The 13,783-nt window shown below is 41.2% G+C and overlaps 1 protein-coding gene across 3 annotated transcripts in view; it reads right to left on the minus strand.

The window, feature by feature from the left end:
- The window catches only part of CA10 (carbonic anhydrase 10), a 313,290-nt gene that overhangs the window by 267,045 nt on the left and 32,462 nt on the right, over positions 1-13,783 (minus strand). The window contains exon 3 of one of the 3 annotated variants that reach the window (XM_039502162.1): positions 6,832-6,901. The exons of the other annotated variants lie outside the window; for them this stretch is intronic. Coding sequence (XP_039358096.1) covers positions 6,832-6,901 — 70 coding nt within the window. The remainder of the gene's footprint in view (positions 1-6,831; positions 6,902-13,783) is intronic. 3 annotated transcript variants of the gene reach the window in all.

Below are 13,783 nucleotides of genomic sequence, written 5' to 3' on the forward strand. Positions count from 1 at the left end.
GGTAGCCTACATGATGCTGCAAATAGCAAAATTCCCTCAGCGTGCCTCTTTTAATCCACTTGAAGGAACAATGGAAATGTACAACCCCCTATACTTTATTGCAACTCCTACACTGCTGTGTCACCTAAATGAGACCCCGGGGTTTATTTATTTAGGTATTTCTATGTTTCCATTGCCATAGTAATTAGGCACTTAATTTCATACACTGCTTAAATGCATGTGATCATATCTCGTCCCAGTGGCTGGCCCTTATAAAGGATAAAGGATTGCTACTTACTCATAATTAAAAGGAGTCACTCCTTTAAGCTCAGGTGTTGCCACTGATGGTCCTAGGTTCCATCCCCCACTCAGTGTTTGGCACTATTTATAGACTCATAGACTTTAAGGTCAGAAGGGACCATTATGATCATCTAGTCTGACCTCCTGCACAATGCAGGCCACAGAATCTCACCCACCCACTCCTGTAACAAACCCCTAACCTATGTCTGAGTTATTGAAGTCCTCAAAGTGTGGTTTGAAGACCTCAAGCTGCAGAGTCTCCTCCAGCAAGTGACCCATGCCCCATGCTGCAGAGGAAGGTGAAAAACCTCCAGGACCTCTGCCAGTCTGCCCTGGAGGAAAATTCCTTCCCGACCCCAAATATGGAAATCAGTTAAACCCTGAGCATGTGGGCAAGACTCACCAGCCAGCACCCAGGAAAGAATTCTCTGTAGTAACTCAGATCCCACCCTATCTAACATCCCATCACAGACCACTAGGCATACTTACCTGCTGATAATTTATTGAAAGACTATAATATATATGCACTGTATACACACACACACCTATTTTTATTTATTCATGGGCACACATACTGCATACATACACTATGTGGAAACATTCAAAAACAAAATGAAAAACGGCACAGTTCAAAGGAATCAATCCACACATTCAAATTATGGGTACATGAAATTAACATATAAATCCAAGATGGGTTTAAGAATAAAGGAAGGAGATGAAAGAAGATGAGACTGTCTGGAATGACAAAGCTTGGCACAATTATGGCCACTAGTTTATATTTCTGCCATATCTATATTTTATTTCCAGGAATTCCTCCATCCACCCTAATTATTAGCCTTACTTTGGTCAGTACATCATTCAATCAACTTTCCAACTCCTCCAAACAAAAAAAGCCATCTTTTAACAGTGGGGAATATGGATGTGACCACCATCATAGCAATACAAAATGTTCCTTGTGCAATTCATTTCTCGTACTTACATAATAAATGCTCAATTTTATTAAATCAAATAAAAGTACTAAAATTATGGACTAAGTTATTCCCCTTTCCCAACATTAGTTCATTACTCTGAGTTCTTCAAGCCATATAGACCATATCCTTAGGCAACTCCGCAGAATGTGCCCAATTTAAGAATTGGATGAGGTCATGTTTGAGCTGTCTGCTTGAAGCCCAGTGCCTTTGATGCAACATACTGAGCTAGCTGAAGCCATGTGATAAGGTATTAGTAGAATTTCTCCTCAGTGCTCACTGATGAAAGCGATATTTAAATTGATTTTCTATCTAAATTTCAGATTACTGTAATTAATAGTTGTGTCGGTTTTATCCATTGTAGGATTGTATTACACACTTCTGAGAATCGGTTCTTTGTGGTATTACCTACACTATAAAAATGATGAAGTGGGAAAAAGTTTAGAAGGAGACTATGTATTTGTGAGGAAAGTTAAAAATCCTCAAGTTTTCATTTCTGATCTGCTCACAGATCTGATGACTCAATTCAAAATAGCTAAATCAGTATATTGTACAGAACCTTTAGAACTCCCCCCACCCCTCCTGGGAAGCATCACTGAATCTGTGGATCCCACCAGAGATCACTTGCCCCTAGGAACAGACTGCACAGAAGTATTTTCCCAAGAGCGCTGCTAGCACCAGCACTGTCATCTGTAGACGCCATTTGCAGCTGCAATCCAAAGTGCTACATTCCTGTTTCCCTTTAAGGGTGACAGGATGTTGCAATGATCTCCATTTGCCACAAAAGCTCCCTCTCTTTTCAGTGTTGACATCAGTGGTCTCTGAACATAAGTAGCTGTGTTGGTATTCTGCCAGACCCCTTTCAACGCAGGAGGAGGATATTTATACAGAAGAGAAATGACATAGCTGTGGCTTTCATTTTATCAGACTACTGCAGATGCATCTCATTTTGGAGTAAAAAGGTATGTTGCATGGGCAACCCGCTGTCAGTTCCTTCTCCACCCAAACATCCCCTAAGGAACAGTCCAAAGCAGAAGGGAAGGAGGGTTGGCAGTGGAGCACCTATAAGGGGACACATCTCAAAGAACTGCAGCTACCACACAAAGCGAGTAACCTCTTCTTCCTGATCCTGACCTACAGTGAAGCGTGGGTATTTCCTGTGCAATGGGTGTATTCCTATATGGAAATAGGCATTTTGTAGGTCCAGGGCTGAAAAATCCATCTCCTTTCTGTACTGAAACAATTATAGCTGCCAGAGTTAGCATCCTGAACTTCTAAAGACTTTACAAACTTGCTTAGAAGTCTTAGATCAGTCGCCACCCTCCGTCTTTCTTTGAGACAAGGAAATACTTTGAGTAAAATCTTTTGCCCTTGTGAGGAGCAGCAACTGGTTCTGAAGCTTCTAACTGAAGGAGAGTTCACTTATCATCTCAATAAAAGCCTGAGAGAGATCCCTGAAGATGGATGGGGAAAGGGAGTGACATAAAATGAATGGCATAGGCAATGTCATCACCTCTATGATTGACATGTCTGTAGCAATCCAGCTTCAAGAATGCTGGAAATAGGCAAAGCAGTTTCCCAAAAAGGAGAGGAAGGCTAATGGAAACAGCTGTAAATCCAGAGGTGTGACAGAATTCAAACTCTGGACCAACCTATCACAACTGTTGCTTTGAAGGTGGCTGGGTAATCATAGAGAATGTTTGGACAACCCTCTTTCTCTGAAATCCATGTCTCTTTCTGGGAAGGTTCGGTGAATCTATGGAACCCGGAAAACTGAGCAGGATGTTATCTCTGGGCAGTCTGTGAACTACTAAACCTTTTCTCATTTGTAGGTGTAGATATGCCTAGAGACCTTTAAAGTGTGCAAAGACTCATCCCATAGTTTCTGAGAACAGTATACGACTGTTGAAGGGGAGGTCCTCCATGGTGTACTCTATTTCTCTCCGAAACCCCATAAGATGTAGTCGTGATGCCCTGCACGGAACCACTGCCGGGCAGATGGACCGGGCAGTAGTGTCTGCAGCATCTAAGGATGCTTGAAGAGCAGTTCTGGCCACCAGTTGGCCCCCTGAGATGAAGAAGTGGAATTGGTCCCTGTGCTCTTGTGGCAGATGTTCAACCAAAGCTGTGAATCTGTTATAATTTATAAAATTATATTTGCCCATAACCACCTGATACGGCCATAATTATACTTTATTTTACACAAGTGCTGCAAGGCTACAGTCACTGGAGCTTTATTCTTATTTACACTCATATCCCTTTACACCACCCAGGCAGAATACAAGGGCCCTTTAAAATAAGTGTCAATTACAACTGTGCCTGATTTCAGGTTGCTTTACGCTGCCTGTGTGTGTTAAATGGGCCTGAGTGTAAATGAGAATCATGCCCATTAATGTTAATAAAGAGTCTGAGATCCTTAGATGGAAAGTTCTATAGAACTGTACAGCACTACCTTATTACTACTAGAAACTGCACACATGCACTTGCTTGGTCTGGTTGGTCACAACTGGTAATAAGCACTTTTACTCATGCTTAAAAGGTATGTGCCACATCACGTAAATTCTGTGTCTGTACTATTATTAATGAATAAAGCCAAAATTCTTAAATCGAGCTTTGAGCTGGAGAAAACTAAAAATACTTTGGACTCAATTCTCTGAGCGCTGAAGCACACTACTGAAGTAAAGGACGGTTTGCACGGCGGGGTGCACCATTTTATGTCACTGCACCCAATTTAACAAGAAATCTTGCATACTGTTCGTAAGTCCATCTATAAAACATCAAACATTGCCATAAAAGCCACCTTCCTTTTAACAAGGCTGACAAATACATGTGACAATACAGAAAACAGCAGTTCTATCCACTCCAAATAATAGTATTTGGGTAACATGGTGATGATACAAAAGTGTTCTTGTAAATGTCACTTGCAGACATTTTTTAAATTTTAGCCAAGTACTTTAACCAACTTTAACCTACGCTTCAGAGCCTGAACTTCAGCCCAAGCCTGAATGTCTATACAGCTATTTTTAGCACCATAGCATGAGTCCCGTCAGCCTGACTCTGTAGATTCGGGCTCTAAGATTCACTTCCACAGGTTTCTGCTGTACCCCTCCTATTTGTGGTGGCAGTGCCTGCATGCATCACTACAATAGCCCACCCTGTGTTGTGTAAGGAGGGGTAATGCCTAGCTAATGAGAATTTATTCAATTGTGCCTAGATTTAATGTCTGAAAAGCTTTGTAACATGATGCTATAAAAGGAAACTAGGCATGTTTTGGTATCAACTTCACAACACGCCTGACCTTACAAGGTGCTGAGCGCCCTCAACTCCCGTTCATTTCAATAAGGGCTGGGAGCACTCAGCACTTCAAAGAAATGGCCTCAATATCCTTGAGACTTCATAGTTCAATAAATTATTAATGCTAATTAATAGGACTTCCTTTACAAGGAAACCATTTTAAGTTCCTGCCTGAGAGGGCACATGAGCTATTGACATCATGTCAGAGTTCCGCTCTGCTTTAGTTCTTTCCTGACAGAGAATATCTTTTTCAACGGGAAGCTAATTATCAACGGCCTATTGCAGCCTTCCATACAAGCAGAAGTGTGTCCCATCATGTGTCACTGACATGCATTTTCTTTCTTTTTCCAATCTCTCCAGCCACAGTGAATGTCGATGGTTTCTTCAGCCAGCCTATAATCTTATACACAGAATCCATGTATCTATCACTACTTGGGAAAACTCGGGAAAAAAACACGTCTCAGGGTTAATCTCAATATTATGGCATCAAAATTAGGCGCCCAATCCTATGAAAAGCTGAGTGCCTCACGCAAGGTATTAAGTGCCCTCAAAACCCATGGCAGAAGTCAATAGCACGTCCACCCATCCCCACAAAGATCTGTGGACCAGCTTAACTCATAAGTAGAGCCCCGCGCAGCTATACAATTCGTATCCGCATCTGATCCACAATCTGCAGACATGGTCCGCGGATGCAGATTTGAAAGGCTCTTGATATAAAATTTGGGTCCGCATCCATCTGTGGCCCACAAATACACTCTTTGGATATAAAGCAGATATCTGCAGATTTGCAGGGTCCTACTCATAAGCAAGCATTCTTAAGAACTACTATGTGCTGACTCTACAGAAAAGACCTACCTAGCACTGTAAAAATGATATTTAGGTAATGTTACTAGAAACACTTAAATAATAATAATGACAGCATACCTGATACATGAACTACTGACAACTATAAAGAGAAGATGGCAATTATTGCCTATGTTTTACTAACTGTAACTAATACAAAAAGATGCACTGTCTCAGAATAGGAAAAGTAATCTACTATATGCCAACAAAACCATATAACAACGAAATCCCTCAAAACGCAAGAGCACAGAGGTAGAAAAATAATTTTGATCATACTGAATTAGTTAGATAGGCCTGGGTTTTTAGTCATACTACATCTGACACTCATGGCACCAATCCAAATCATCTCACAGTCCAACAGACTTCCTAAATCCTCCAGCACTTAAAGCTTATGTCCTGGCTTATTTTAAGATCGCAAAAAAAAAAAAAACCAAAAAAAAACAACCACCATTATTCTGACCAAGTAATACCAGCTTTGCTAGCTTCATAAAAAAACCTAATTTCAGAGAAGAAGCCAAGATACGGAATTAGTTCAGGTGCTGGTGTAGAGACAGAAAATTGGAACCATCAAAATTTGTGAAGAGAATGTCATCAACATAGCTGCAGTAGCTCTTTGTCCTCCTTTATCGTAGTTTCTTAGTGCTAATCACTCACTTGTTGAAAGGACAGATGGACGTGACTTCAATACACTGGAAAATCTGGTTTAATCGGAGTGTTTGTGGAGTGAAGTACTACTCTGTGTGAGCAAGGGTATCAACCGTATGGTCCTTTCAAAGAGCCTATCCAGGAAACCAGCACCGCTGTTACTAGAAACGCCTTTAATACCAAGAACAGCGCTCAAGTGAGACAAAATAATATTTCTAATGTTGTGATGACCTTTCAAAAGCCAAGATGTTGGTCCTGGATTCTCCTTAACACTAAGGGCCCTTTATACCATTCTGGGGCAGTGTGAAGGGGCCTTAAAGTGGAAATAAATTACAGTTACTCAATTGAAGACCCCCTTCACACTGCCAGTGTGGTATAAAGGGCCCTCAAAGTAAATGAGAATGAGGCCCATTGGGTTTCAGTGCTACAGGATTTAGGTGCACTAACTGGACCATGGAACTATGTGATTGGTGGCCTGGCTAACAATTCCTCTATGACTAAAACTGAAGGCCCATGTGGCCAATTTGGCACTATCAAAATCACATTGGTTTCCTTTGCTCCAATCATTTCAAGAATTGAGGAGAACAGAGGTATATTATTGGGGGTGGGGAAGAAGAGTGAACAGAGTTCATTGTGCTCTGACTATCTCCAACTGGCAAACAGTGCTCCTGGAGGCAGGTTAGAGCAACCCTCCAGAGTAAATAACTCCTAGACAGTTCTGAGCAGAAGCTAGAACCAGCAAAGATTCTGGCCCTGGTCTCACAAATGAGGTAGTGTTGCAAAGCAGTAACAATGTACTCACAAGTCACTTCATTAAGTCCAAGCAATAGGAAGCGAATAGTTAAGGACACCATAAAACTTACACAGGCCACCTGAAAAACATGAACACATTCTGCTTCAGTAGCAGTTTACACACACTTTTCATCAACATAAGTTATCTGTAAGTGGGGGGAAAAAAGAGCAGGACAGTGGAGAATCAAGCCAAATATTCCCATCAAGGGCTTGATTGTTCCCATTCTAGTTGATAGAAAAACTTCCATTGACTTGAATAATACCAGATCAAGTCCCAAGTACTAAACAATGCATTTCACTATAAATGACCGTAAAACACAGTGGAGCTGGAGGGAGGAATATGGAAGGGACGATGGCCCATCTCTCTTCAGAAAAGACGGATCTAAAGCTAATGAAGGAGGATGACACTCAGGAAAGCAGACTTCCAGGGAAGAAAGGAGCAGCAGAAAGAGGGGAAATAGTTCTGTCTAGATCAGCCACCATTTGCCTGCCTGACAGATGAAAAAGAACATGCAACATCTGATCTGGTGTAAAATTTCTTTTGCCTCCAGGTCAGTCAGATTAGCAGCTGTAGGATGGATTTCAGTTCAGGAGATGCTGATGTAAAAGATGCTCTCCTAAATGAGTCTAAGCCAGCCAAACAGCTCTTAGTTCTAAATAGAAAGGATGGTCTAATGGATAGGGAGCTAAATTGCAACTCAAGAGACTTGGATTCAAATTCCCTAGTCAGCCACAGACTTCTTGTGTTAAATTAAATGACTTGCCCAGTTTATGCTGTTCCTCAGTTCCCCATCTGTAAAATGGGGATAATATTTATCTATCTCACAGGTGTATTGAGGATAAAATTCACTAATGTGTAGCTGTGATGATGAGGGCCATATAGATACCATAAGAGAGAAAATAATGCTGTTCTGTTTTTGGTTTGTTTTTTTTTAAAGGGGGAGCACTCCCTAAAAGTTCTTCTGATCTGGGAGAGCTCTTGATTTATCTCATTTGTCTCAAAGACTGGGAGTAGCAGTCCTCTGCTTTCATGGTGCCTGTGAAGTTGGCAAAGGGATAAAACACTCCCCCCTCCTCTCCACAGTTCTGCTGAATATCCCTCAGAGATTACTTCTATCATCCATCTGTCCATAGTTGTGTTTATCCACTGAGCTTGAACAATGGATACCCTTCCCCTATCTGAGATGGCAGTGTTATTCTGGTGCTCTGCAGCTATTCTGTTATTTGAGGGGCATTTTTCATGCCCCCAAAAAATTAACAATCATCCCCTACCGATGGGTCAACAGTATCCTTGGCTAAAGCTGACACAGTTCTGACTATCTTGGGAGATTACATAGAGAGCAGTTTATTCTTCTGAACCTTACTATATTTCTTAGCTTGCCTGTTTCTCTGCAGCGTTTGCAAAGGTGTGCCCATTCTCCTCTCACACAGCCTCGTCTGCAGCCATTATTCAAGGCAATGACAGGCTCCTTTTCAATCTCTCTTCCTCCTCTTTTTAAAAAAAACAAAAAAACTGGAGAGTATTTCCCATTTGCTGCATTGGCTCTGACTATTCCGATTTGCTGTTCTAGGATCTTAATCGCTTTCTTAATAATTGGTCCAAAGTTTCCAGGTGGAAAAAGCTTAACCTGGATATTCTTCCTGTATTGTTCAGAGCTCTCTCTCTCTCTCTCTGAGAGATGAGCTTCTGGACACAGGTAAATTCCTTACTTTTTTTTTTTTTTTAAAAAAGGATATTTTATTATTTTGTGCTGCTTCGATACTTTTTTGGGGGTGGGCTCCAGGGAGCCAGATGAAGAAATATGCCCCTGCAAAGATTTTCCTTCCTTTTATGTATGTGGTCCCAGCGCTTCATCTATATCAGAATCCACTTAAGTTTTGGACAGACAGATCGCGCTCACACTGGAGGCTGCAGCTGTCGTGGGAAGATGAAGGGAAGAAAAGAACTGCCGTTAGCGAGGGTAAAACTGACACCGGCGTGGAAACTGCAATTGCAGAATTTAAATGTGTGTTATATATTTCCACGTTCCAGATTTGCTCTTAACGGCTAGCTAATACCTATTGCAAAGACGTGTGGCACTTTTCAATCCCCTTTGAAAACTGGACATGGATTATAAATAGGACAGGGCATTTTGCACTTGTTATTGAAGGTGACAGCTTGCTGTGCTTCACCTCCAGCTTTTATTACTGATTGCTTCTATGCCATGGCAGAAGCCTTGTTACCATGTTCCATTTCAGAGAAAGCTGACCTTAGACATTGCTGCTCCCCGGATGTCTCATTTTGCAGTATTTATGCTTACCTGCCTCTAGACCTCCCTGCCTGCAAATAAAATATTCCTCCCCTTTGCTATAGGGATGGCAGCAGAGCATGTCAAGTCAAACATCCTCTTGAATTTATGCCTGTTTCCTTATCTCTTTCGGCCATTTTTGATGCTGCCAGTCAAGAAGCCAAGCACACTGAGGGAAATTTGAAACGCTCTACTTTATGTGCACAGAGAGGGTCTGAGAGAAGAGACTGAAAAGCTGTCCCCCCACTACCCTTCCATCTTTTTCTGTAAGCAGGCTACAGGTGTCACAGAAGAGGATTGATACAGATTTTTCAATTACCTTGAGGAGTGAGGGGAAGCACTCGTATCTAAAACAGGGAAGGTACAGAGATGGGATGCAGAGCACAGCACATCACAGTTAACTTGTGAAAGTCAAAGTGTATGGCACTCTGAGCGGGAAACATCCAGAAAGTTTGGACACCCAATACCGGGAATGGAATTTCCACAAGCACCACCGACATTTGGTTTGGAAACACTGTTGTCCAAGTGCCCAAAACCAGGTTCCCAAATCATCTGCAGACCACCCAGATGGGGGCCCTTTGAAAATTCCCTTGAGTACGACTCACCCACAGACACAAAGAACCAGCGGCAGGGGCAAGAATAGAACCCTGGTATCCTTCCAGTCTTCTGCTCTATCCACTGGAGCTCACTGAATTTTATACACAGTACCACACCCACTCACCAATAAGGATGATGTGAAATTTAGACCTGGATCCTGTAAGACACCCATTGCCGTGCAAACTGCAAAGTCATTTATTATCTCTGTGCAACGTGAGAGCAAAATACCACCAATTGGATTTGGCAGGGTTCTTTACAGACAAGCAAGCACTCCTCACACATATGATGGGAGTTGTGTGAGTAGAGCAGCTACATCTTTTCTTCTATACAATAATTACTGTAAAACACTCTGAGCTCCTTATATAAAAGGTACTATAAAATATAAAATGCTGTTTTGGTGTTGGGTTCCCCCCCCATTTATTGTGTTTCAGCAGCATTTAAAATAAAACCTGCAAACACTGCTAAAATGGATTAGAACACCAGCTCTTTTCACTGCAGCATCTACACAACTTTGTGTCCTTTGCTGCAAGCTGATTTATAATTTCTTATAACACTCCTTCATACATCACAACAGACATTCCTATGGTTATCATCATATATCCTACACCATAGAGGACAGGAAGACTGCTAGTGATGCAAAGATGTGCTTGTTCTATAGCAGTGATTCTCAAATCTTTGCACTGGTGACCCCTTTCACACAGCAAGCCTCTGAATGCAATCCCCCCATTTTAAATTTAAAACACTTTTTAAATATATTTAAAACCATTATAAATGCAGGAGGCAAAGCGGGGTTTGGAGTGGAGGCGGACAGCTTGCGACCCACCCATGTAATTACCTCACAACCCCGAGGGGTCCCGACCTCCAGCTTGAGAACCCCTGTTCTACAGATATCAAAAGCACCTGCTTTTCAAAGGCTTAGTCCTGCTCTCACTGAAGTTAATGGAGAAATTCAAATGGACTTCAATGGAGCAAAATTTAGCCACAAGTGCACACCAACAATTATTTAAGAACCTGCTGAAACAGAGTCTCAGTAGACTATCTAATTTACTACCATCAAAATATGTCATTAGTCACCAAATACTGATTACTGTTAGCACATGATGACTTTTTAAATGTCATCTGTTCTACACATCCTATAATAAATTAGAAATGTATATTTTCTCCCTCCCTCCCTCTCTCACACAGACACATACACACAATGTAGGAGTATATTATATACTTTATCATTACCAGTTTCCTATCTAGGCTGCAGCAAGATGACAAATATCTGACAAGTATATCTTAATGTTCTCTCCCATAGTCATTCAGGTTAGCTTATCTATAAAATACATTTTTGATGAGATACTGTAAAGAGGAATTGCACTTTAACATCACAAGTTCCTAAGAAGGGTGGTTCTACTGTACAGATTAGGTACATGTTAACTACACATACATCAAGTTAAACAAAAAAAAATCTCGCCTCTTTATTGACATGAAAACACTGGCAAAGGTCTGTATTCATTTTAAATAATATAGGGCCTAATTTTGCCTTTATACACAACAATGTAACTTCATTAACTTGAGCAAAGTTACTCCTGATTTACACCTTCTGAGAGGAGGATCAGGTTCATACTTTATAAACAAAAATAGGCCCTGATTCTTCAAGCATCTATAAATAGATTGTACTTGGTCCCCCGCTAGTGTCTAGACCATGAATATAGGCTAATGAATCTGCTCCTGCCTGAAAACTACCAATTTATCTCAATCAGTAGAGGCATGTGCATTTAGATGTAGAGGTCAATCCCTCCAAGCAACCCACCAAGGAGTACTCTTGCAAGTAGTCCCATGGAACTCACGGACAGCACTCATGTCTGCAAAGTTACTCCTGTGCATACATGTCTGCAAAGTTACTCCTGTGCAGAATCAGGTGCATAAATAACATTGAAAACAGTGTGCCACAAGGAAAAAAGTACTCTGTGTAGATAAATATCTAACAGTGCAAAGCTCAGAAATCTGGTGGGGTGGGTACACACAGTCTATCTTTGATACTATGTCAAAATATCCTTTAAAAAAAGTTTCACCATAGTCATGTAGAAGACATGACTTGTTTGGCACTTCTCCCAAAATAAACATTTAAAGTAGATTTGTTTGTTGTCTTATTTACTATGTGCACTGCCTCAGACCATATCTAGTTATTCCAATAAATAACTAAAAAAAATAGTGCAAAACCACCCACTTAAGTCTTGAATCTTATAAGAGGAAAACAAATTTAAAAAAATTATGCTGTCAGTTCATGTGCCCAGACTCAGATCCAACATGGCCAACAGCAGGTCAGACTTGCAATTACAGGCAAAGTCCAGCTCAGCCCCCAGGATGGAGCATGCTCAGTGGGGACAGAATCTCTGAGACATCTGACTGCTAAAGTCTAAGTCATCTCTGGTGAGCATGGGCGAATTACAGTTGTTCAAATCCTCCTAATTCAGTCATTATTTGGGAAGATTTTTCTTGGGGATGGCAAAAGAGGTACATTCTGACACACAGGCCACTCCCTCACCTCTGCCAAATTTTAAGTCGTTGCTCCAAAGTATGGAGGTGCAAGAGCTGTTCAAATAAAAGATCACCAATTTTTTTTTACCATGAGTACAACACATTTTTCCTGAGCCTTGTTTTCAGAAACAACTGAACTGTTTTGATTGAAATTTTCCAGTAAATTTCAGCCTGATGCACATGCACAGCATGGAAAATTTCATCCCAAATAGATAAAGCTCATACTCAACTGAGAATGAGTCTTACACTGGGAAGTGCCCATTAAGCAAACTTAATAATAGGTGGTACTAGCAGCCATGTCTACAATATAAAACATTCCAAGAGGCAACTTGAAGGAAAAGGGAATGCAATGGACAGAATGATTTCAAGGGCCAAATTCTGGTCCCAATTACTTCAAAATAAATAGAGTTATTCTGGATTTATAACTAGTGTAACTCATAACAGAATCCAGCCAAAGCATTTTACTTTATTATGACACAGTCTTTTGGGCCTGTTATATTTCAAGCTTATCCAGAAAGTCTGCTGTCCTCTCAAATGCTGACTCCAATCTTTCACTACTATTAATTTTTACTACATATATACATAGTCTCTGCAGCCACATCGGTGTGAATGAGGTGTGTATGGCTTATAGAGAGAAGCAAGACACGGGGCCTGACTCACTCACACTATCGTAACCTCAGTGATTAAATGTAGAGAAGAATCAGGACCATGGGCCTATCACTGAGGAAGTTACAGCTCATGGGGCCAGATCGTCAGCTAGTGTAAATCAATCTCACTCTACTGAAGTCAATGAAGCTATGCTGATTTACACCAGCTGAGGATGTAACCCCATGGCTTTGTCATGTCATCATCATCATTTAATATTTACATTATGGTAGCACCCACGAGCCCTAATTACGATCAGAATTCTGTACTGCCAGGTGCTATATGAACACCTAGGGTCACGCAGTCCATCCCAAAGATCCATGCTAGGCTACTTTCATATGCTTCTAATTGGTCTTTCCTTGAAACTGATCCAGAATCTGCAATATTTGCAGAATGCAGCTGTTTGTTTGCTCCATCAGTCTGGAGCAAGGGAGTTCGTTATTCCCATCGCCTGTGAAGTGCAGTAGCAGCCAATATATCAAAGGATATAATTCAAAATCAAATATTAGTATATAATACATACCGTCATCATCCAGCCCCTAAGTACTTGATAGGCTTGTCAGTTGCAGTCCACCACAGCAAATTTGCTCTCTCCCCTTTGGTTCAGTGAACCTTTCACTGCCTTTAGAAATGCTGCTAGCTCCATCTATCTATTTTGGATGACATGTTAGATCCCCCCCGAAACTTTACTCCCTTTTTTGGAGGTGGGGTAGAGACAGGGATGTATTGTACATCTGTTATCTTCTCCTTCCTCTCCCCTCTCAGTATCTAGGGTGACCAGATGTCCCATTTTTATAGGGACAGTCCAATTTTTTGGAACTTTTTCTTATATAGGCGCCTATTACTCCCCCCACCCCTGTCTCATTTTTTCCACAGTTGCTATAGGTCACCCTACCAGTATCAACT

The sequence above is a fragment of the Mauremys reevesii genome, linkage group 15, assembly GCF_016161935.1.
Source record: "Mauremys reevesii isolate NIE-2019 linkage group 15, ASM1616193v1, whole genome shotgun sequence".
NCBI classification, from domain to species: domain Eukaryota; kingdom Metazoa; phylum Chordata; order Testudines; family Geoemydidae; genus Mauremys; species Mauremys reevesii.